General features: G+C 43.5%; 1 protein-coding gene across 2 annotated transcripts in view; it reads right to left on the reverse strand.

Annotated features, from left to right (window-relative positions):
• The window catches only part of NAT10 (N-acetyltransferase 10), a 35,481-nt gene that overhangs the window by 4,622 nt on the left and 7,372 nt on the right, over window positions 1-23,487 (reverse strand). For both annotated transcript variants that reach the window (XM_039536896.1, XM_039536895.1), the window contains 23 exons: window positions 23,215-23,337; window positions 21,855-21,916; window positions 21,411-21,525; window positions 20,293-20,400; window positions 18,883-19,016; window positions 17,323-17,416; window positions 16,576-16,674; window positions 15,818-15,954; window positions 14,967-15,091; window positions 14,387-14,537; window positions 13,597-13,693; window positions 11,851-11,967; window positions 10,179-10,280; window positions 9,991-10,065; window positions 9,180-9,296; window positions 8,842-8,975; window positions 6,842-6,890; window positions 5,799-5,892; window positions 5,591-5,701; window positions 4,336-4,508; window positions 3,542-3,661; window positions 2,313-2,411; window positions 1,783-1,856 (listed from right to left, as the gene is read on the reverse strand). In XM_039536896.1, the coding sequence (XP_039392830.1) occupies window positions 1,783-1,856; window positions 2,313-2,411; window positions 3,542-3,661; window positions 4,336-4,508; window positions 5,591-5,701; window positions 5,799-5,892; window positions 6,842-6,890; window positions 8,842-8,975; window positions 9,180-9,296; window positions 9,991-10,065; window positions 10,179-10,280; window positions 11,851-11,967; window positions 13,597-13,693; window positions 14,387-14,537; window positions 14,967-15,091; window positions 15,818-15,954; window positions 16,576-16,674; window positions 17,323-17,416; window positions 18,883-19,016; window positions 20,293-20,400; window positions 21,411-21,525; window positions 21,855-21,916; window positions 23,215-23,337 (2,510 nt within the window). The remainder of the gene's footprint in view (window positions 1-1,782; window positions 1,857-2,312; window positions 2,412-3,541; window positions 3,662-4,335; window positions 4,509-5,590; window positions 5,702-5,798; window positions 5,893-6,841; window positions 6,891-8,841; window positions 8,976-9,179; window positions 9,297-9,990; window positions 10,066-10,178; window positions 10,281-11,850; window positions 11,968-13,596; window positions 13,694-14,386; window positions 14,538-14,966; window positions 15,092-15,817; window positions 15,955-16,575; window positions 16,675-17,322; window positions 17,417-18,882; window positions 19,017-20,292; window positions 20,401-21,410; window positions 21,526-21,854; window positions 21,917-23,214; window positions 23,338-23,487) is intronic.

Consider the following 23,487-nt stretch of genomic DNA (forward strand, 5'->3'; position numbering starts at 1 on the left):
GCGAACTAGGGACTGCCCAAGCTCACACAGGAAGTTTGGCAGAGTTGAGCCTGAGCCCAGACCCAAGTCTCTGCCCAGTGCCTTAGCTTCAAGACCAGCCTGTTCTCTAGTGCAGGGGTTCTCAACCTTTTTCGTTCTGAGGCCCACCCTCAACACGCTATAAAAACTCCAGGGCCCAGCAGGAGGACTCTATAAATAGGCATAGTTTGACTTCTAGTTGATTTCGAGACAGGCTGGGTGGTGGGGGAACACAACCAAAAAATAGAACTCAGAAGTCTGAAAACTGCTCAGGGTGCAGGGAGGGGGCTAGCTAGGGGCTGTGTGCAGGCAGGGGTGGAGAGCTCAGGGTGCAGGGAGGAAGGGAGCTAGCTAGGGGCTGTGAGCGGGGGTGGGGAGCTCAGGGAGGGAGGGAGCTAGCTAGGGGCTGTGTGCGGCAGGAGGTAGCTCAGGGTGCAGGGAGGGGGTAGGTAGGAGCTGTGTACCGGGAGGGCTCCCTCTGTGGAGGTTGCTCCCTGAGGGCTCTGTCAGCCCTGGAGTCAGGACCCCCTGCCTGGGCAGCTCTTACCAGCTGCCCAAGAAGTTAAAGGGGGCTGGGAGCTGCGGAGCAGCCACAACCCTGGGCACCAGCAGCAGATAGGGGAATGCCATGATTGCCTGCTCCATGGCACACGAGCCAGGGGAGCTGCTATCCTGCACTGCCTGGCTCTGGCTTCTGATCTATAACCTGGCCAGAGGGTGGGGCTTGGGGGAGAGGAGGAGGTGGGGGGGAGCTGCCCCCAGGACTGCCCCACTCTGGGTAAGGCACTGCAGTTTGAGGGGGAAAAAACCCTTGTGGCCATCCAACTGTGCCCATGGGCTCAGAGCTTCTGCCAGCAGGAAGTGCTGGGGCTCCCAGCTTCAGCCCCACGCCCTTCAGATTGGGGGGTGGGAGGAGGGTTGGTTCGCCAGGGCTCCCAGCTTCAGCCCTGTGCCACTCCTGGCTTCAGCCCCACAGGAAGCACCAGGGCTTGGGGCTTCATCTGCAGGGCCTATGGCCCCCCTGAAAGGGCTCGCGGACCCCTGATTGAGAACTGCTGCTCTAGTGGCCATCCAGTTGCACAGTTGGGTAGGCAGATGTAAAGGAAGCCAAAATCGCTTTTCCACACTCACACCATGTAGTCAATCAACCTTGGCTCCCAGTTGTTTGCTTTTACCACTGAGGCACGTGGCTCAATAATGCTGGTAGGAAAAGTCACAGGTAACTAAATAAGAGAACTCAGTGATGAGGCTGAGGATGGGAACTAGAAAGTTCCTGTCCACACTATGCTGCTCAGGCACAAATCTTAGCTCCTGTGTTGAACGGAGTACAGCTGGATGGCCAGTGCCAATGAGCACTGATTTCTATTACCAAAACTAATTTAAAAAAATGAAAATTAGCTTGAGAGCAAGAGGCATTTATCAACAGAGACCATTACTAATTACCTGTGATTAACAGAAGTCTCTGAAAACTGTAATCACCAGGTGCCAAACACATGACAAAACAGCATTTATTAGATATTGCAGAATAAGCAGTTCAGCCTGTGTGTCTTGACAAACACCATGACTTCAAATTTCTGATCTAACACAAAGCTCAAGTTACTGGCTGACAATATGACACAGATGTCTGCTTTGAAAGTGAGCACAAGGTCTTTGCGTATTCCTGCCCTACCCCCGCATGCAAAGGTGTACTGCACCTGGAGCCTGTGTATTCAAACTAGATTCCTAGGAATATTTGTGGTGAGACTTATGTGGATAAATTCTTACTGTGAAAAGTCCATGTCTTTCAGCTTCCCCATTTCTTGCTTGTGTTTTTCCTGGAATTCCTTTGCTGCTTCTTCCTGCATTGAAACATCCCAGAGAGACACTAAGTTTTATGTATGTCAGTAACCCGTGTATTACAAGGTAGTCTCCTAGGTCAGAAATTACAACTCTTGACTCCCCTCCCATCCAAAAGGCAGTACGCCCAACGAACAAAGCCCCAAGCTCTGAACTGGGTGTTTCCCAACAACCCTTCCCATTTTAATTGTTTTTTGTAGCTGCATTTTAACATAAATGCAAAGGTAAGGGTGGGAGGATTGGTGCACCACAGTATAAGGAGAAACATAAGCACAAAAATGATGACGCTTTAAAGGCAGTTAAAGCTTGCAAAGTTCCATAACTACCATAACAGGACACGTAGGTCATGCACTCCTTACACTGGAAGAAATCCAGCTTACAAGACTCCTAAGTTAGAGAAAACCCTCAAAGAGATCTGACGTGCATATTGGAAGCTTTAGTAGCAAGATTATTATTACCAAGTCCTCATTTAAAGATTTCAGGGTTGGCTCCATTACAACTTCCTTTGTAACTGCCATCTGCTCCTCCACAGCCTTCTCCTGGATCCTGCTGAACAACTGGGGAAGGAATAAATTTATGTGATTGGGCTACTGGTGTTTTCCCACAGAGGTGCTTTAAAAAGGAATTAAGAATAGTTTGGCTTCCCACTATGGAACTTCTGTAGTCTTTGAAATATGAACAAGGAATTGGGTTTTGTTTTTTTGTTGGGGCGGGGGGGGGGGGGGTGTTAAGTGGCCACTTTGTGTGAAAAAATTAAACTCAATGGCCACTTCTTGAAAGCAGAAGCAAAGACAGCTTAATAAAAAAATAAAATCAGTCATCCAATGTCACTTGCACAAAAGTGAGAGCTGGTGGTTTACAACACACCTCACTTAGGCAATCCCAACTGAACCATTAATGCGTGGAGGAAAGTACTAGATTTACTCTCTCTAGTCATTCCTTCATGTCAACTAAAAAAGAATTCTGTGCTGAGCAAGCCATCTGTAAAGCAGCTGACTTGCATTTTAGGATGCAAAAGCTCTGCCTATTAAGTCGTTGCATTAACTTGCTCAGGGGACTGGAAAATGGATGAGGAGCCTTTTATTACTATGGCACCAGTTTGAATCTAGCCCATGTTATTACTGGGGGAAAGTATTACCCATTTGATAATGATCTAAGTGAAAGGAGTTGGTGGCCCAAGTCAATCCTCATGGACAGCCATCCACCACCACAGCGGACACCCTTGCTGTAAACCTCATCAGGGAGATCAAGGAGACTGGAGACCTGACCTATAGCCTTTCCTGGATATCTACAGGCTTCAGCTCTGTCCTACAGTGACCCTAGAGATGACCAATTCCAAGGCAGATGGAAACATTGAGCATGGACTGTTGTATCAGCTTCCTCACCACCTTGCTTACTGGACATTATTGCTCAAAGACTCCTACCTTCAGTTCACCACCTTTCACCATTTGAAAACAAACACAAATATACATATTGTAAGGGGGAGTGTACAACAGAAACCACCACCACAACCACCTACGTTTGCCACCAAGTACAAGACATTTCTTTACAATGAGCCTCTAATGATTTCTTAGAGACAGGCCGAGGATACAGGATTCTGATCCAGATTCCTCACACTACGAGGCTCAGGCCTGGCACTGCCTTGGGCCCAACTTGAGAGAGCAAAGCTTGACCATGATGCAATTACCTGGACGACCTTGCGGATGATCCTATTGAAGAGGCCCATCAGCTGACTGCTGGGCAGTTCTATCTCTTTTTCCAGCACATCCACAGATTTGTGTTGCAAACCAATCCCCAGAAGAAGGGCCTGGAGGATAAGATGTTTATTTTTTTTTTAAACCCACAAAAGTTAGGTTCTCCCCCACCTCCCTGGATTTTACCATCAAAGTTACTGGTCCAGCAAAATAATGCAAAGCATAACAGGTGAGGGGTTCGGAGTTTTTTATGAAATATTGGAACTCCCCCAAATTGCTCCATTCTTGATGGGCATCACTACATACATGTTTAGTCCAGCAGTGCCTCCTGTTCTGGCTTGTTGCTTTTAGCTAGTATTTACACAGCACTTTAAGCGTATGCAGTGCTTTGCAGCATGTGTAAGAGAACAGGGTCCCTACAATCAGATTCAAGGCAAATACAAAACACAGCAGACCAGTACAGGCAGGAGACTGCGCAGCGAGGAATGCAGAAGAGGCAGTCAGCTGAAGCAGGGGGTTTTGGAGATGTGAAAGAGGCGAGGAACAGGAGTGTGGCATGTGAAGTGGGAGTGTGTTCTGAGTACAGGTGGTGGTACAAAAGCAGACAGAAGGTGAGATTTTCTTACTCCCAAAGGGAGAAGTTAGACTAAACAACAGCACGAAATAAGAGCCGGGATGTAGGCAGTGACAGAGTTACATAGGAGCGAGTTACTCGCTCCAGAAATATTGACGCAACATGGTCTCAACAGGAAGGAAGGAGGTGGTAATGAATGCAAATGGTACATACAGACTGCGCGGCAGAGAGGGATGTGTCTCCTAGCTGGCTGAGAAAGTACATCCTGGAGACAGCGGGAATTGTGTCCATAATCAGGTGATAGTCCACCATGTTTCGAGAGTACATCTCTAACCGCTTCAGGTCATAGGGGAGGAACACAGCTTCCAATTCAGGACGGCTGATTGCTGAGCAAATCAAAAACAGCAGTATTAGAATTGCACTTCATGTTTCTTCAGGATCTGGATACTCAAGCTCACTGTTAATATCAATTGCCTGTGTGCTAACAGCCACAAACACAACACACATACTTGCTTTGAAATGTATACATGAACCAAACAATAGTGGATATAACTGAATCCTCAACTGGTTTAGTCATGCAAACTCTCCGAATAAATTTTAAGATTAAATAAAAGCCTGTGTAGGGGACAGACACCTCACAACTATCTTCATGATTCCCACTTCTAGGCAAACAGCAGGCCATGGAGACTGGGCTCCTCCTCTTACTCTACAAGGGCTGAGGCACATAGGTAGGGAAGCTTGCACCGCCTCTGCCCACACTGTGGCTGTCCTCTGACACAGGGGGTTGGCAGCTTTCACCAGGAACAAATATTAAAGAAAAACAAAACACCGAACCAGACTAATTCCTGTGCTCCCGTGAGAGATCTTGAGCTTGTTATGTTCAAGAAAACACAGTTTGCTTTCATGGATTTTTTTAAGTCAGAAGGGACCATTGTGATCATCAAGTCTGACCTCCCATATTACACAGGCCACAATTCCTGCATCAATAACTTGTGATTGAATTAGAAAGTTTCTCTTAGAAAACGTCCAATTCAGATTTAAAGACGTCAAGTGATGTGATCTCCACCACAGCCTAAAGATAAACTGTTTCAGTGGTTAGTTGCCCTCACTGTGAAAAATGGGTACCTTAAGTCCACAGTTTGACTTTACCCAGTTTCAAATTCCAGTTATTGGATCTTGCTATGTATTTGTCTGCTAAATTTAAGAGTCCTCTAGTTTCAGAGGATTTGCAAAACTTTGATCAAGTAGAGCTCTCCGATCTCAGCTATCAAGGAGACAGTACAGGAAGTTTTCACTCAGCAATAAGCATATTTTTAAGCTGAAGGGTGCAAACAGAACTGACCAACAGGGAGTTGTAGCATTCTACTAAAGGCTGTAGAAGATTCACAGGTTTCATTTAAGAACCTTTTTGATAAACCATGTTAAGATCTTAAGCCACTGAAGAGATTTTAGAAACCTAGAGACTCACGAGGTTGCAACTCCTGCTTGATATTCTTGTTCTGTAGAATGTTCAGTGCTAATGAAGGGGGGAAAGTGCTGAACTGATACGACAGCAGAGACAGGAACCGCCTCCTGAAATCTTCAGGACAAGAAGAAAAGATAATGGTTACCAGCACAGTTCTGCAAAGGATATACGGAGGCTTCCTCTCACACTAGGACAGACAACCAGCCATTACCTTTCCAGAAGGCAGCGAGCCAGTGCTCCTGTTCACTCTCTTCTTCATTTAGCATCTTCAGCATGATACAGGAGTGCTCACCAGTCAGATCATTCTAGGAAGGAAGACAGATTCCCATGATCCCCGGTACACACTCTTTGCATTATGTACTGAAGTGACAAAAGCGAAGACGAGTGTTGTAATAGAATTAAAACACTGGGGTCCCTCTTACAACTCGTGTCCATGCAAGAAGTTGGGTATTAAAAGTCACTGACCATCATTATGGAATTTACATCCCAGCAGCCTTGGGGATTTGATAAACTCCAGAGAAGGGGCATTTTTTTTGCTATTACTTAGCTAGCCAAAAATCTCAGCTACCACTCAAGAGTCAGAAAAACAAATGCAAAATGGCACAATGACATAGGAAACGTAACACTTGCAGTCAGACAAGACTTACTCTAAGTGACTTGCTTTGATTTGCAGTTCTGGCATCTAACTGGCTCATGAGAGGAGATTTTGATATAAAAGAGTAGCAGAATTGTGAGATGGTGATGGGGTTTGACTTCATTCTAAAAAACTTCTTTTCTATTAAGGTCCAGATTGTGTGAATTACGTACACAGAAGTGTGTGCACATCATTTCCATTCAAAACTACTGCAGCTGCATCACAAGTGCGGCAAATGCATAGGCAAATAACAGCCAGCCATCTACCTGGCTATCTGCACACACTTGCCTGAGTTACCTACATGGGCATTAGCCATAAGTTTTTAAGCAGAGTAAACAGCTAAAAAGATATTACAGATGGTCACTACTCCTCTTCCAAACCCTAAATTATGTTAACCCAGTTATTAGTGAACCCATAAACCCACAAGATAAAAATGACCATACAACCCCAGTGAAACTCTGACACTTATATAATAAGATTTTCAAAAGCACTAACTCCCAACGATTTGCTGAGGTGCTTCAGAAAAATCCCACAACCCAAATCCTATCAGAGTATGTGGAAAGGTTTTCACTAACATCAGTGGGAGCTGGATCAGGTTCTTGAAACAGTAGGATACTTACTGGAGTCTGCCTCAGGTAAACTGGTACAAATCCAGCACGTTTCCAAAATCTGGGGAAGCAGGGTCAGGGGTGGGGAAAGAAAAAAATACACACTGGAAATTATTGAGATGTTAACGCTACAGTAGTAGTTGTGACAGCAGACCTATCCTGATTGTGGAGCAAAGGTCATATAGCATCATAGTAAACTTATAACAAATAATGTTGATCAAAAGGGCATGAAAACGGGCTAATGATATAGACCAAACTTAGATAATAACTTATGAACAAAAAGATTATGACATTAGAGTCTGACATCAGAAAGTGGACTAGATTCATGTGTCAGAAATAAGGGTTAATTGATAGACACAACAATAAGGGGACAGCCTGTCCACCAAATTTTGGGACTTAAGAACAAACAAACGAACAAACACACACCAACAGATTTCAGTGAACAAAAACCATGGACTCCTGGGAGACTCTTCCCTTCATCTGTGAACCTTGAGAATCCTCAGAGATTTCCAGACCTCAATACATCAGTGGGGGCACCAGATTATCACTGCTGGACCCGAGAGCACCCCAGACTGATACATGCAAGATCCTGTTCTGTCTTGCCATTCTCTTCCTACCAACCCCAAACTACTATCTTCTTCCTATCCTTCCCCCCTACACCCGATCCTGTGATAGCCCTGCCTAGCCTGAGAAGGGTCGGTGGAAAAGGAACTTGCTGGGACCAGACAGCATTCCAGATGAAGGAAGCAAGTCAGAGCCCAGAGCTGCACCGGTCATGGCCAACCTGCCTACCCGGAGCACACACTCATCAGCTGCACTGGATCTTCTGACTTTTAGCAGGAAGCTGTACTTTTCCCACCTTTCACTATCCTATTTCTTTCCTCTCATATCTGTCTGTTTTGTCAAAAGCAGGAACAACAAGCACCAACAGCTGAGTTAAAAAGATGAGATTTTTCCCCATGAGAAGGGCTGTTTGACAAAACAAGGGAGTTTAACCAACATCCTCTCTGAAAACGGCATTTTGCTAAGTTTTGACTAAGAGTGAATGGTAATGCACAAACAAACAATTGTATATACTTTATATTTTGGATTCTTCTGCATCGTCAGTCAATAAACTTCCAGATTTTGGCATGAATTTCATAGTGTTTGCTCCATGGACTTAAGCAGGATGGAGAGTCTATACTCAGAACCCCAAACTACAAATAGCTGTTTAATATTGCACTTTGCCAGTGTCAAATTAACACCTTTAACTTCCTGGACCCACTTATTTCATTAATTTAAAAGAACAACAGTATCCTTGGGCTTGCCCAGCACCACAGATCTGCTTTGCAATGGAACTGGGGCAGTCTGGCCATACAAGAACCAGAGCTTGAGATGGTAAATGGGTACTTTGCTCCTGGGCTAGCAAAGGAGGGAGAGCTCTGCATTACTCTGAAGGGCTCCCGAAGTAGCTGCATCCAGCCATCCTGAACTGTAAGTACAGATCCCACCACAGGGGGGCATGGAGCTGTGCCAGTTTTGAAACAAAATTACAAGCAAGGGAAACACGTACAGATATGTTCTTATGTATATCAGGACCCAAGGATACATTCATCTGTAGGGGCTCCCCCCAACCGCACTTAGTATAGATCAGCGGTTCTCAAACTTTAGCAACCCCAGGACACATTTTGATTTAAAAAAATTTCACAGACCCCCAATCACCCTATTCAGCCCCAGGCCTCGCCCCCACCCCACTCCTTCCCCCAAGGCCACACCCCTGCCCCACTTTTTCTCACCCCCACTCCACCCCTGCTCCTTTCCATCCCCTCCCCCGAGCACGCCCTGTCCCCGCTCCTCTCCCTCCCAACGCCTCCTGTTCACCACTGAACAGCTGTTCTCCGGCATGAAGGATGAGCTGGGAGGGAGGGAGGAGGAGTTGATCAGTGGGGCCCACGGACCCCCTGGAGAACCCTAACTGCAGATCACAGTTTGAGAAACGCTGGTATAGATGACAAATATGGTTAAACTCTTACTTGAGCAGCCTTGGTGTCAAGCCATAAGATACACCCAGATAATCTAAATTCTCCGCTTGTCGCTCACTCAGTTTGAGAAGTAAAGGAGGCAAGTCCTTCCGAGGTGTCACAGCCTCTTCTAACAAACTGACAGCCTGGAGAGGAGAGAGGAAAAAAGTGCAGCCAAATTAGCAAGCGAATAACTGAGTCTTCACAGTGACTGCAGATTAAATTTCTCAAAAGCTATAAACATGGAAGGCTGTATAGGACTCAGTTACTGAGGGTTCCACCGTATATTCCAATATGAACTGAATAGTCTAAAACAGCAAGAAAAAACAGGAGCACATAGAGCTTCATACCTCACTGCTTACGGTGGCAATTCCTTTTGGCTTCGGAGTAACTTTTTCTTCCAGGCAAGGGAATTTGCCTTCATAGTACATTTGCAATAAGGTCAGAGCCCTGCTGCCATAACCCATCTGTGAAGGAAGAAGGGAATTTAAAACAAATTAAAATACATTAAAAAGTTCTTAAAACTGTGTGTTTGGGTTTTTTTTAAAGAAGATTCATGATCTCATCACATTCACCACAAAAGCTTCACATTTATAAAACACCTTTTGCCCTAAAGAGGGCACAGGCAGTTTACAGATGACCTATACTAGTATCATTCAGCCACTACAAAAACGTATCTGCTGCTTACGTACTTAACAGCTTATAGAAGGGGAAGTGCAGGATGCATTGCCCAATTGAAGCTACCACCAGAAGTTTAGGGTTCAATCCTGCAGCTCTCAGATTAGTAACCCACCGAAATCCTGGTACTTACTGATGTACCGTCTGGAAGATGGGACCCATAAGAAGGCAGAAAGAATGACCCGAGAAGGCAGCACCCAGGACACCAGGGTTAACCCCCCTAGTCTCACAAGAAATTCACAGGCTCTAATGCTTCATATCACCTCTCCACCAGCAAAACACTGCCCAGCAAGATGCTGGGAACATTGGTTTGGTACTACCCCTAACGAGGACAATTCCCCTACGCTTGCTGCAGAAGCTGAGCTTTCATTGGAAGTCTCCCACCCAAATAGTGGTCAGGCCTCATTCTGGTCATCTTGTGAGAGCAGATGAGGTGGTCCCACGGCTGGCTACCTATAATCACAGAATGCTGGAATACATTACCCCTTGATAATCAGGGTGGACTGCAATGCGAACAACACGTCCACCCGAGAGGCTCCCAAAATCTGGATCTTGGAACTGCATGCGAAATACAAGTCAGATTAAAGAAAAGAGTTGGAGTGTTCAGAATATCAAATCAGTACTTAAACACCCCCCCACCCGAACATAACCAAACAGCCAAAATGACTTACCTGCTCTGAGACAGTCCATGGAATAAGATCTCCTGAAGCCTTCCTCCCCCTAGACAGGCTGTTCATGATAGACTGGCGAGAGATCTCTCCCTCCAGACACACCTGTCAAGAGAAAGAAGGAAAGGTCTTTAGTCCCGTGCTACAGCTACCCATTGCAGAAGCATACAGATAGAAAAACACTTGGTCAGCCATCTAGCCTACCATTTATACTGTGGGAGAACCTGTAGCATTCTAGGATCCCCTTCTGCTGGAGTTTGTACAAACACATAGTATAACAAGCGACAGGCCCTGACCTAAAAACATTCAGTCTAAAGAGAAGATATAAGCAGGCAGGGATGGGAGAAGGATAGTGTAACAAAAGATTATAAGTATGCTTGGAAGGATTAGATTTTGATCTATAAACATCGATTTCACAAACCGCTAAAAAAATATTTCCATCACTAGTAACTGAAGTTTGCAAAGAAAAATGCTGCTTGAGAACGTAAGAGTTTGATTTAAGGATATGTACTTTGTATATTTCAATGCGTGTTGTTGACAGTTTGGGTTTTTAACAGTTATAAAGCTTTAAATTTTTTAATCTCAGCATCTACTATTATTAAATAATTATTATCTGACTCCAATTTTTTGACACCCCCATTTCACACAACTGTGAAAATTTAAATTGAAAAAAAAAATGCTTAAAAATAAACATTAATAGCCACCAAAATTATTAAAAAAAAACAAAACACAAAAACTAAATTTTGTCAACTTTAATTACAACATGCTTTAGCAAAGACTACCTATGTGCACAATCTATAGCCTGTCAGCAGCAGCTAATCACTACCCACCACCTGCCTAGCCAGTTTCACTCTTAGATTTTCCCTCTTTTCTCCTCTTAGGATGTGGCTGTTCCCTACCATAGATTGTGAATTTACTAGCATGTATTACCCTGGTGATCATTACCTTGATTACTGGTACTTAATGAGTCAAGGAGGCGGAAGAGTTGTATGCTTATATAGAAATGCTCATGTTAGTTAAAAATTGCAAATAAGATGCAAGAAGGTTCAATATCAACGCACCACAATTCAGTCATCTCCTAATGAATTCCTGTTTGTGCAGGACTATACAAGTGCTATGAAGTAACAGGAATACAAGGGACATTGGAGAAGTAATGCAATCAACTCTCCCCAGGGAAAGAGGTTGCTGTGACCAGTACTTCGGTTTCTCAGCAGGCCCTGCAGCACAAATGCGTTCCTTAGGTCGTAAGCGCTGGGTGAAAGGGACAATGTCCTTGTGTATTTGTACAGCAGCTAGCATATCAAGGCCCTGATTAAAGCTTCTGGGCACTAGCATAACACACACAAAACTGAAACTACTATATAGTTCTACTGATATGATATGGGGGGAGGGATAGCTCAGTGGTTTGAGCATTGGCCTGCTAAACCCAGGGTTGTGAGTTGAATCCTTGAGGGGGCCACTTAGGGATCTGGGGCAAAATCAGTACTTGGTCCTGCTAGTGAAGGCAGGGGGCTGGACTCGATGACCTTTCAAGGTCCCTTCCAGTTCTAGGAGATTGGTATATCTCCAATTATTATTATTTTATTATATATTTATTTACTTTCACACATCCTGCCACTGCATCCTTATTAAACAGTTCTGTATCCACTGTATGCTTCCGCTTTCTGTCTCTTACCTGAACAACAGCAAGTACTTCTGGCAAGGAATTCTGGGTAGGTGGGACTGGTGGCAGAAGGCAAAAGAGATGATGGGCAGGAGCATCTGAAAGCATCTGGAGGTCATTGGGAGAATTCTAGAGGGCCATAAAACAAACAAGTTACAGCACTAATTCTCTGTCCCTTACTAATTAGTGAGACGGGTGGCTGCGTATCTGCAGACCAACAATCCTCAAGACTCTCTGCAGTTATGAGGGAAGAGTTTCAAAGTTCTACCAAAAAGATAGTAATTGCTTAGAGTTCAACACCACTATAAATCCTGCCTCTCCTTCCTGTGAATTTGGATCTAGAAAAAACCTTGGTGTAATACTGATAGCTGAAGAAACTCTCAAAACAATTCAAGGCTATCACTCCTAGATTACATTACGTGGATTGGATTATCTATCAGCGTTTTAACACCATAATATCAATCTACAGGTACATTTTTTTACTATCGTATATACTCGATCATAAGCTGGTTAGTTTATAAGCCGACACCCTCCCCCCCCCCAAGATGGATAAGTAAAAATGGAAAAATTTAATAACCCATTCATAAGCCGACCCTATAATTCAGGGGTCAGCAAAGTTTGGCTCCTGGGCCATCAGGATAAGCTGCTGGTGGGCCGAGATGGTTTGTTTACCTCGAGTGTCCACAGGCATGGAGGTAAACCTAAGTAAACAAAGTGTCCTGGCGCGCCAGCTGCTTACCTTGACGGGCCGGGACAGCAACTGGTGGGGAAATTTTTTTTTTTTTGGGGGGGGGGGGGGGAAGAGAGAGGAAGGAAGAAGCTGTGAGTCTGGGGAGTAACCCCTGTGACCACCCCCCACATGACCCCCACTCCTAGCCCAGGACCCCCACACTCTCCCCATCCCATCCCTTCCCACCTTATCTGGGGAAGAGGTCTTTGAGCTGGCTGGAGCTGCTCCAGCAGGCTTGGCAGCACGGCCACAGTCTGCTCTGGTGGGCCAGACCGGGTGGCACGGCTGCAGCACGTTCCAGCGGGCTGGGCCGGGCGGCGTGGCCGCAGCGTGCTCCAGTGCCCGGGTGCTCGGCCATAGCCTGCTCTGGGGGGCGGGGCCAAGTGGCACGGCTGCAGCCTGCCAGCCCCCGAGCTGCAGCTGCTTCAAAGGCTGGGGGGAGAGCAGCGTGGCCAGAAGTGGAGACACTCTGGCCCCGATTCTTCCCTTATGGCTGTGCTACCTCTCCTTGCTCCCTCTGTTGGGGGGAGGAGCTGTGTCCCACCTCTCCCTCTCTATACTTGTTCATAAGCTGACCCCCTTCTCTGGTGCTTCCCTTTTGACTAAAAAAATTCGGCTTATGAACAAGTATATATATGGTATTTTTAAATTAAATTTAAGGCCATTCAAAAACCCAGTTCTTATTTAATGCAATAAATGCTACTGAAGACTGTTCACCACCTACACTTATCTCCCCTATATAATTCAGCTATCAGGCTCTGTGCAAGTGCAACAGGCATGTCTAAGATTTGGTCTCCTGGATTTTGCAGCCAGAAATCAGTATTAACCCACATTGAGATAGGGCCTATTGGATAAGGAGGAAATTGGGAAGACAGCGATGTACAAAGCTAGAAGCTGGGCCTGGAGTTTGGCTCTTAAGGCACAGAAAAGCTATCGAGTTATCAGTCCACTAAGCTTTCTCAATTTGACCTCTTTAAAACGGCAGGGATTTCTCCATTACATCCCAGCTGACACGGCAGTAGCACTACCTTGTAGTGTGAAGCCACGTAGAGGGCCATCAGCCTCTGGAGAAAAATTTCCGATGCTTTGTGATAACAAAAGAGGGTGTCTCTGTTCACATAATATCTAAGTCTGGTGATCAAGGAAACAGCCAAAGCCAAAAGACACATCCCCTGTTGATTTATCCCAGCCTGAGGTGATTTTCCATATAGTATCACAGTATGAGTTGGCTCAGTGCCCTTATACTCCGCATCAGCCGGATAGGGTACACAGATTCCTCATTCTTTAAGCTATTGCTGTCAAAAGACTTCAGCATCAGGGCTCTGGACAGTCTTCATGCCTGATCTGTACACACTCTTTCAAGCACATCAATTAAAAAAGAAAATCACATAATTCTGACCATGGCCCTCGCTCAAAACCTTCCTTAGAACTCACCACTCTTCTTTGAAGCTCATGAATGGTAATAAGACACTGGCAGCCCACCCCTTAACAAAAAAAACAAACAAACAAAAAAGCCATGCTAGGAGATTGAGCCCAGAAGACTGGCCTGAGTGCACTTTGATTGGAACCTGCACTGAAAAGCACCTGGGTGGATCCTATATCTGCACAGAGCCCTACTGGCTAGTCAATGGGCCAGTGCAGGCTAGTCAATGGGCCAGTCAACAGGCTAGTCAATCCAACAGGCTAGTCAATGGGCCAGTGCAGAATTGGGGCCTTAGACTGTAGTCTTGTTGTTAGTCTCTTCTGGAAGAGCTCACTGTACCCTGTCACAGCTGGAAGTAAATTATTTAAAGCATGCATTAATTTCAGCCAGGATACAGGTCGCAGGTTTCAGGCAGTGGGCAGCCAGAGATGATCCTGGTGATGTTGAGACAATCCAAACATAACAAGTCATTGAGCCATTTTTCAACAGAGTCTCCAGGGGCATATCGGATTGACTCATGGAGGGAGACTTCATGCAATGTACGAGCTGGAAGGAGAGATTCAACAGAAAAAACAAACATGTCTGAAGTGACAAATATTGAAGACACCAACAGGATCAAGCCCTTCAATAGCTTTGGTCCAAAAGACTGAAAGTAGCAAACCACCTACTTCCCCACCAAGCCACCCAAAATTGGACACTTAAGCCTATTTCCACATAGAATCAAGGTAGTTCGATTGCTCAGGTGGAGTCCATGCCCCCTACAAGTGGGTTACATTTCAGAAGGTGAGAAATTCATAATATTAAGCTAAGAGGCAAGTTACAAGTCAAGCTTCTTTAAAGCTTCCTGCACGTTCCTCCACCCCCACTCTCCACCTGAAGCTGCAGAAATTCAAGTACACAAGCACCAAGGACTGTACAAGGTGCAAGTCAACAGCAGTCATACGCCTATTCAGAGATGTCAGCATGGGGAGGTACCGGAGGCGAGTTTAGCCGTAGCTGTAGATTTGTTCTCTGCAGTCATGCTGGCTTGCGCCTGTGCACTCTGCTGCCGGAGCTGCTGAATCAGCTTCAGGGACAATGACCGACCAGTGCCCTCATAACTACAGGATTACAGATTGGAAAGAAGCAGGTAAGATGAGGCTGAAACAAAACCACAGAAGTAGCGTGGAGAAGCTCCTATCTAAAATCCAACATTATCTGCAGGGTTTATCTGTGTTCTGGTGCCATGTGCCATTACTAGGTCCCTTGCGGCCTCACTGTTGGTACAAGCTTACTTTATTCCCACACAAACTGCTTCACCTGATGCTAAAATGCAGTTGTTTGCAGGATGAAAGACAGCAGCTCTTTCAGGGCACTACAGTGATGTGACAGGAAGTGACTGATAATTTCTGGTAGAAACATAAGGGGAATTTAAACAGGCAGGATACAATAACCTATACTGGACTATAGCCACAATGTTGGAATTTTCTTTGTTTCCTTTTATTCAGAAAGTGGCTGCTCTCCACGAACCCTACAGTTCACTTCTCCTAACAGACTTCATCATCATGCTTAAACATTTGCTCCTTGTACAGGCACAGAACAGAGCATGTCTTCATGCCAAGCTCAGGCAATTAATGAGGCTGGACTAGTAAGTGACCCATAGAAGAGAATGAAGACAACAGTCAATTCAAAGGCAGCTCTCAGCCAAGCAGTTACCCAAAAGGGTCAGTACTAGCAGAAAGAGCATAAGGGCTGCCCTGAATGAGAGCAGTAAATCTGCAGGGTCCTACGAGAAACTGCCCTTGCTGTTTGTTTCCCAGACAAGCAGGCCTGCGTGAGTCTCTCACCCATTGATCGTAGAAGCCATAAAGACAAGGTAAGGCCCCAGCAGGTTTTTCACCAGAGGAAGGGGGATGGCAGCAGCTTCATCAATCACCACAAGTTCAGCCTGGCCCAGTTTCACAGCATCAGCAGGATGTATGTACTGCAAGGAGCAAAGTACCATTTTACTAAGGTAATCCCTATTCAGAGCGGTTGTCTAGGAGTTGAGGAGACTTCAAAGGAGGCAAAGCTGCAGTCCTATAAAAACAGTTTCCTTCCAAGGTCCCAGTCTCTGATTAGAGAGAAATGGCGTGCAGGCACTGTGGTAAACTAGTTGGGTAAACTTTAGTGCCAATCCAGGGAGGAGAAATAGCAGATCATGTGCTTTATGTCATGTCTATGGAGCAACAAAAGCACTTTATTTGTATCAGATTAGGTCTCCTTCATTTCTCCTGTCTGCTATAAATTTGTGCTCCTCCAGCACACTTTTCTGGACACTATTATAATAACACATACCAAAAGACAAGCATGTGCAAATCAAAGTGAAGATTCTTGACTTACGAGATCTCCACAGAGCTAGATAAATAGCTTCCCTTGTGGAACCCATTGATCAGGAAGCAATTTGCCACCTCTAACCTGACTGAATACACAACGGTGTGTAACATCGTTACATATTATGTAAAATGAACACACTTAAGTTTAAAAACGTAAGCAATATGCTATACTTCCAGTGACCATGAATGGGAAATAGTGAGGCTGGAGAAGAGACGTGAGAGTTAACTACCTGGATAGTCTGTCTGTGCTCCTTGAACACATTCACTCTGACGACCGCTTTATTAAACTCAGGGTTCAGAGACTGAATAATCTCATAGTCCAGATGTTCCTGAAGGAAGAGATTAAACAAAAAGATGCAAGACCTAACAGAACAGCAGGCTGTGAGAAAAAGTGTTTTTCTCACCACATTCTGCTAGTTTAATATTAAATCTTCCATTCAAATTCTCACTTGCACTCCTGAGGGTCAGTTTATTTGCACAGAAATTCTGTAAAGAAAGCCTCAACCTGGTTAAATCTACCTGTATTCCTAAAGTAAAAACCATTCAATGAGATCCATCAGAGAGCTGGTTTCTCCAATACTTGCAAAGTTCATGGAGTAGCAGATCCAAGAATAAATTCCATTTCTCAGCAAAGAAGCACTTATTTCATCTATTTCACTTGTATTCCTAGCATTTACTTTAAATCGAGGGCTCTAATTGAAAATCTTGTATTAAAAGCAATATCCATTTCCTTATGCAAAGAAATCTAGTTTCACAATATTTCTGATTTACAAATACTGAATGTAAAATATCACTGCACTCTGATTCACTATATACTTCTGCAGAGCATTATAAAGACTTTTAGGAGCAAACAGCCTATAGCTAAAAAGGTATCATTTTTAAAATAACCACATAAAAACCAAAATGAGAAATGCAGTTTTAAATCCCTACCTAAAACACAATTCTATGAAACCACTGTAAAAGCCTGCTCTCCTTACCTGGTACTGCAGTGCATCAAAGCCTTTAAATACAAACTCAAATAGTGTGTGAAGGTTATCTGGACTGGGAGATGTCACAAAGATGTTGGAGTAACTGTTGAGGAAACAAAACAGGGTTTTAAATCCTTTTATCCAAAGCAGAGTGAATGATTCAGTTCATATTATACAGAGCACGTAAGACATATTACAAAACACTGAAATTTTACATATACTAAGAATCTTAAACCATAAAAAGAGTTTACAGAAGGCAGATTTATAACTGTAATAGAAAGCAACAATTAAAGTAAAACATTCTTCCTACCACACCTATAGGATACTTCTGTGTGTACCACTATGCCAAAGTATTCAGCAGCACACACTTCTCTACTCCTGCATTCAACACTTACTTCTCCTGAAATAGGAGGAATCCTAAAAGTGTTTTCAAATTTAGTTATCCGAGTGGGGTCTCCAGTGCATACTGTCTGCTCCACCTCACCTTTTTGACTGTAAGCTGTATGGTCCAATGGCCATCTTCATTTTGTACCAAACAGCATTTTGTCAGTGATCAATAATAAATCATCATCTAACCTTAAGTTCTTTTTACTGTTAACAAGAATTAATCTACCCTTCTATGAACGAACCTGAATCAGTGACTAAAGCAAATTAGTTAATTTATTGTAATATTCCCATCACTATATCAGGATGAGAATGGCTACTTAAAAATTACTATTTTTGACATATATTAAGTGCATTTATTTCTAAAACAAGCAAATCAATATTCTCAGATATCTAATAAAACTCGAGCTCACATACAAAGGACAGTGGACTTCATTACATGTACAGATGTGACTTTAGTTAGATACAGCAATAGTACAATTCTCTCTCCACACAAAAGTAGATAAAAGATAAATCTCAATATTTAAATCAAAATGTACAGACAAGTCACTTGAGAATTATGTTCCTGTGTTACTAGCTCTAGCAAAATTCATCACTTCTTGATGACTGATACTTGAAAAATGAAATAATTGTGACACCCCATCTCATCATTTCTGCATCTGTATGAATCTACAACCCTATCCACATTAAGCCACCATGGTAAATTCAAAAAAATTAAAACTGTAAGCCCTTCCATTTCCTGGGACACCTGCTCCAATGTACACAAGTATTACGTTGTTTACCTAGTAGAGCCCTGATCCTATGAATACTTACTAATACCTTAACTTTGAACCCATGAATAGTCCCATGGTACATACAGATCCAAGCACACTGTCAGAGTTCACCACACTTATATCCTCAACTTCTATTGCTCACTGGTTTCACTACACAACTGAGGACTGATTTTTAGTTGCCTACTTTAATTTTTTTTTAAATGTGATTATTCTGACTTTAAAAAATTTAAAATTTCCTGTTAGTATAAAAATGGAAAGATTTGGAAATCAATACAACTATCCATCAAAATGCATATAAAGGATTGTGTAATATATGTATATTACTGACCCACAAATGCACCTCAAATCCTTCTCAGCCGTCTCATTATTTACAAATGCAAATAAAAGCCTGGACAGCTGAGGTTAAGCTTACCCAAAAGCCACGGCTCCAGCTATAGCCAATCCTAAAGCAGCAGATTTACCACGTCCCCTGGCAGCTGTTAAAGCCACGGTGCTCCTCAGAGTCTTCTCAGAAATGGCTTCAATAAATTTCAAAAGTGCTTTTGCCTGGTGAATAGGAAACAAACACAGGAGTGGTGTCTAATGGAGCAATAAAGCCATGTGCACATTTACTGAATGGTATCACTAATGGGAGCTGACATCCCTTTTCCAGGCATTAGGGGGCAGGATGGGAAACGATGAATAAGAGACATTAAAACTGGCCAAACAATCTCAGAACATACTTGCACCCTGAGCTCTCAAAATGGGGCTGGGCAAGACAGAGAATGATAGTTATTATAGTGTGGATTTCAAGAACATGTTTTACTTGAGAACTTTAAATCACTTTATACCAGGAGATTTTCATAAGCACTTTCCTGTCATTTGTGCCTAACTCCCCTTGGAAGTCCCAGAACCTCTCTGTAAGGTAGAAAAGTATCTGATCCATTGTGGAGTTGGGGGATGGCAGGAACAGTGAGGTTGAGAGACTTGCCCAAGGTCACACAGCAGGTCAATGGGAAGAATCTTAAATCCCAGTCTCAGCTCTAACCGCTAAGTGTACTCCCAAACCAACCCTACAAACTGGGTATCATGAGGAAGCAAGGGAAAAGTAGGGCCCGTTTTAACTCTAGAGACACATACACCTTTTAATCTGTGGAAGGGTGAAGATAATCGCAAGAGTAATAAGTATTTGCCTTTGCCAAAGCATCTTTCACTCAGAAGGATCTCACAGCCCTTCTCAAATCACCTGCTTGCAAAGTTACTTCTTGCAAGGAGAACTGTACACAACCAGCACTCTGTACCACACCAGGGATGGGGACGTTTTGAACAAGGCCACCAAGACAAGCCCTTGCTCAACTGAAAGAGCTGGGAATCTTTATCATCCATGGACTGGACTTGGAGTTTAAGTTGTTAAATGTAAGACACAAAATAAATTACCTGATAGCCCATTTTACCACCTCTTAAGGTAGCAGAGCTAAGTTAACTCATGCCACGATTTGAACATGTGGCTCAGTTGCCCACTTATCACAAATCTGATGCTCTGAGAGCCCTATGCCATTTCCTCTCGGTAAGTGAGCTTGCTAGCACAACTCTTCAGCCTCTTTCCATTCTAACCCTTCCTTTCATTACGGAAAGTCAAGCTGCTTGAAGAGGCCTCTCACACCTGCCTTTGAGCTGCCCCATCACATTAGCTCTTCCAAGCAAGCCAAGACAGAGTTGCTTTCCTGTAAGAGGCAGCACTGGCTTGTGAACTTTTCATTCAGAGGAACAGTATGGGGCAAAAACATGAATGGCTGGGGTATCTGTCAGTAGAACAGCATTCCCAGTTTAACACCATGCCAACCTGATCCAGAGTTTTACAGCTATCCACCAGCACTCCTACAGGTTGCGTATCCTGCAAGCTTTCCTTCAATTCCTTCAGCTCCAGATCCTGAGGCCTGAGGTTATCCTCCTAGAAACAAGAGAATTTAACAAAGCAGGATTAATAAGGGACCTTTCAGCACAGCTGCTACCTCCACAACGGTCATACCTTTATATGGCAGGAAGAGAAGTTCTATTGCAAATTTAATAAGCTATACTGTAGATGGGGCATACATTTGGGTCCAACATATTATAATACATCCTTCAGAATGAGGGACAGGTAAGGTGTGAATCTAGTCCTCTCTGGACTTGGATTAAAAGAATGATCAACCCAGCCTCAGTTCTAGATTATTGATTATTGGTACAATAGGCTGTATTAACTCAGAAGAAGAGGAGATTATTGCTAGATCTAGATCTTTCTAAAGTTTTTTTTGGTAAGTCATCTTCAGTCTATGGATCAGAACTTCTCAGGACTCAAATAACTCAAAGTTCTGTTGCAAATAGTGATGTACAAGTTTAGAGCATCTTCTGTTCCCCATGCTTCCAAAACTTTGCAGATTATACACAGACACTTCTTTCATCAGTGAAATGCAGTAAGTGCATAACAGCAATATTATTCAACAGTTTAGGTCAAGAAGTAAGGAGAAGCATCTAACATACTACAGGGAATTCTGGTGACCAGAATTACCCAGACAGTAATATTCTCAGGACAGAGAGCTAAACCCTGATACATTTGTAAAACATGCCAAAAGATATTCAGCCATTATAAGCGATCAACCTCTCATCTGACAGCTGGCATTGCCAGCAGCACAATGCTTCCTATCAAATTGCTAGAGGATTTTTTCAGCAATGATTCAAAAGAGCACTCACTGCTGAATCACTATAGCACTCAGATAGATACTGCTTGCCAGATATAAGAAGCAGTTGAATCTTCAAGTCCAGAATTTAGAATTGGCTCTGCTCTCCTTTAGTCTGAGGTTAGACTAATACTTGCTATTTAGTGGGGAAGAACCACCTCATCTTTATCAAACTTTAAAATACTGTTTGCATCTCTGCCTTGGAAAAGACTATTTGAATCAAATATGTAATATATGCACTTACCTGAGACTGTGGAGGAACTGGTGTTATGTTTGCAATGTGACTAGAGATTGGCAAGATGTTGAGCTGATCGTCAATCACTATGCAGTTCTTACAAGAGGCCAGAGACAGAATGAACCTGCATGATCAGACAAAGCCAGCTCAAATACAGCACTGGTGACCCCAGAGTTTATTTACCCTGGCTCCCTTTCTCTCCAGACGCTGCACTTACAATCTGGTCCTGCTTTTACACAGTTTTATAGCTGGGCTGAGACAAGTTAGTTACTTGTCTCTCTCACACTCACTCACACACACACACTGCAGCCACTTCTGTGATAAGAAGGCACATACATTATTATTCTAAGTTAACAGGACATTGTGCCAATCCTGAAACAAGACACTGCTGTGGATGCCTTTCTTGCAAATGTAGACTTGTTAACTTAGGTTTTCAAACTCCTAACAACTCACCTTTCATTAAACCTCCCTACTATGTCCTGATGTGCCTCTGTTCTGTAGCGTGAGTGAACATCCTGAAATAACAAGACAAAGACCACTCAGTCTCACAATTTTGAAACATGAAGGAATCTTTGGGCTAGAGCACAGTTTATATGGAATATAATTCATATGGACCAGTGGTAGGCAACCTATGGCACGGGTGCCGAAGGCGGCACGTGAGCTGATTTTCAGTGGCACTCACACTGTCTGGGTCCTGGCCACAGTTCTGGGGGGCTCTGCATTTTAATTTAATTTTAAATGAAGCTTCTTAAATGTTTTTAAAACCTTATTTACTTTACATACAACAATAATTCAGTTATATATTATAGACTTATAGAGACCTTCTAAAAACGTTAAAATGTATTACTGGCACGTGAAACCTTAAATTAGAGTGAATAAATGAAGACTCGGCACACCACTTCAGAAAGGTTGCCGACCCCTGATATGGACTATCAAATATCCCTCTGTCCCCATCCATTCTTGACTAATGCCTCTCCTTTCCCCGGCATAAAACTTCCTTTTCCTGTATACCATGCATCTCCCCTATCCTCCAAATTCCTCTCTAAAAATACCACCTTTTTACCCTTCCCCGCACTAAGTTCCACGCCAGCCTTATCTACTCCCTGAACTTTATGTGATTGCATCATATTGTCTAATTTATGGCCCAGTCATGCGGCGGCTGAATACCCCATGGTGAATGCCTCATCAGTGAAGCTAGAAAAAAACTGTTTCTCCAATTCAAGTGCTGACTCAATTACTACTAGTGAAACTCCCTAGCTGAAAAATGAATATATTCAGCATAAATAGGTTACACTTCAGAGATTTTATCAGTAGTGAAGTTGCTCCTATTTAACAGTAAGTATGAATTTGGCAAATTGAGCTCTTCTTTTCAAGTTAATAAAATTCTAGCAAATGTGCCTTCCCCCCGCCCCCACACACACACCCCGCCCCACCCGCCAAAAAGGGTAAAAATTGTACATTCCATTTGCCTGTATAGTGCCCAGACCGAGATCATTAATATCTTGTGACACTGAGGTCCCAGAGAAGAATCGAACCCTTATTCTATATCTAAAGAATTAAGTTGTTCATTATGCGTTCTCACCTTTGATTCCTCAGTCTAGGAGGAATTCAAGTCACCTTATTAAGCAGAACTGCCTAATGGTATAGACACGTACACAACGGCAGAGAAATAACAGTAAGGTGAGAGGTGGTACGGGCATTTAAATGATGACTCAGCATATAATATAAAGCTGAAGAGAAATGCACTATGTCTGGAGACTCTGGATCACCACTGTGTGGGAAAGGATCAGAGGTGCTTGTTAATCAAACATACCATGGTCATTGTATACAGCTGCTTCAGTGAGTTCATAGTTCTGAGGAGAATCACCACAATTCCACCTCCTTCCACTGTTTCAACAGTTCTAGCCAGCAGGTTTGGAGTCAAGGCTTCAAAATCCTAGCAAATAAAAACACAGTAACAAACAAATTCAAGGTTGTCATGAGTCTGCCAGTTGTCTTGGAATCGACTAACAGGAATCAAACTGCCATAAAACATATTTCCGGAGGTATGCAGTGTAGTTGTAGCCATGTCAGTCTGAGGAAATGA

Source organism: Mauremys reevesii, linkage group 4 (assembly GCF_016161935.1).
Source record: "Mauremys reevesii isolate NIE-2019 linkage group 4, ASM1616193v1, whole genome shotgun sequence".
NCBI lineage: Eukaryota > Metazoa > Chordata > Testudines > Geoemydidae > Mauremys > Mauremys reevesii.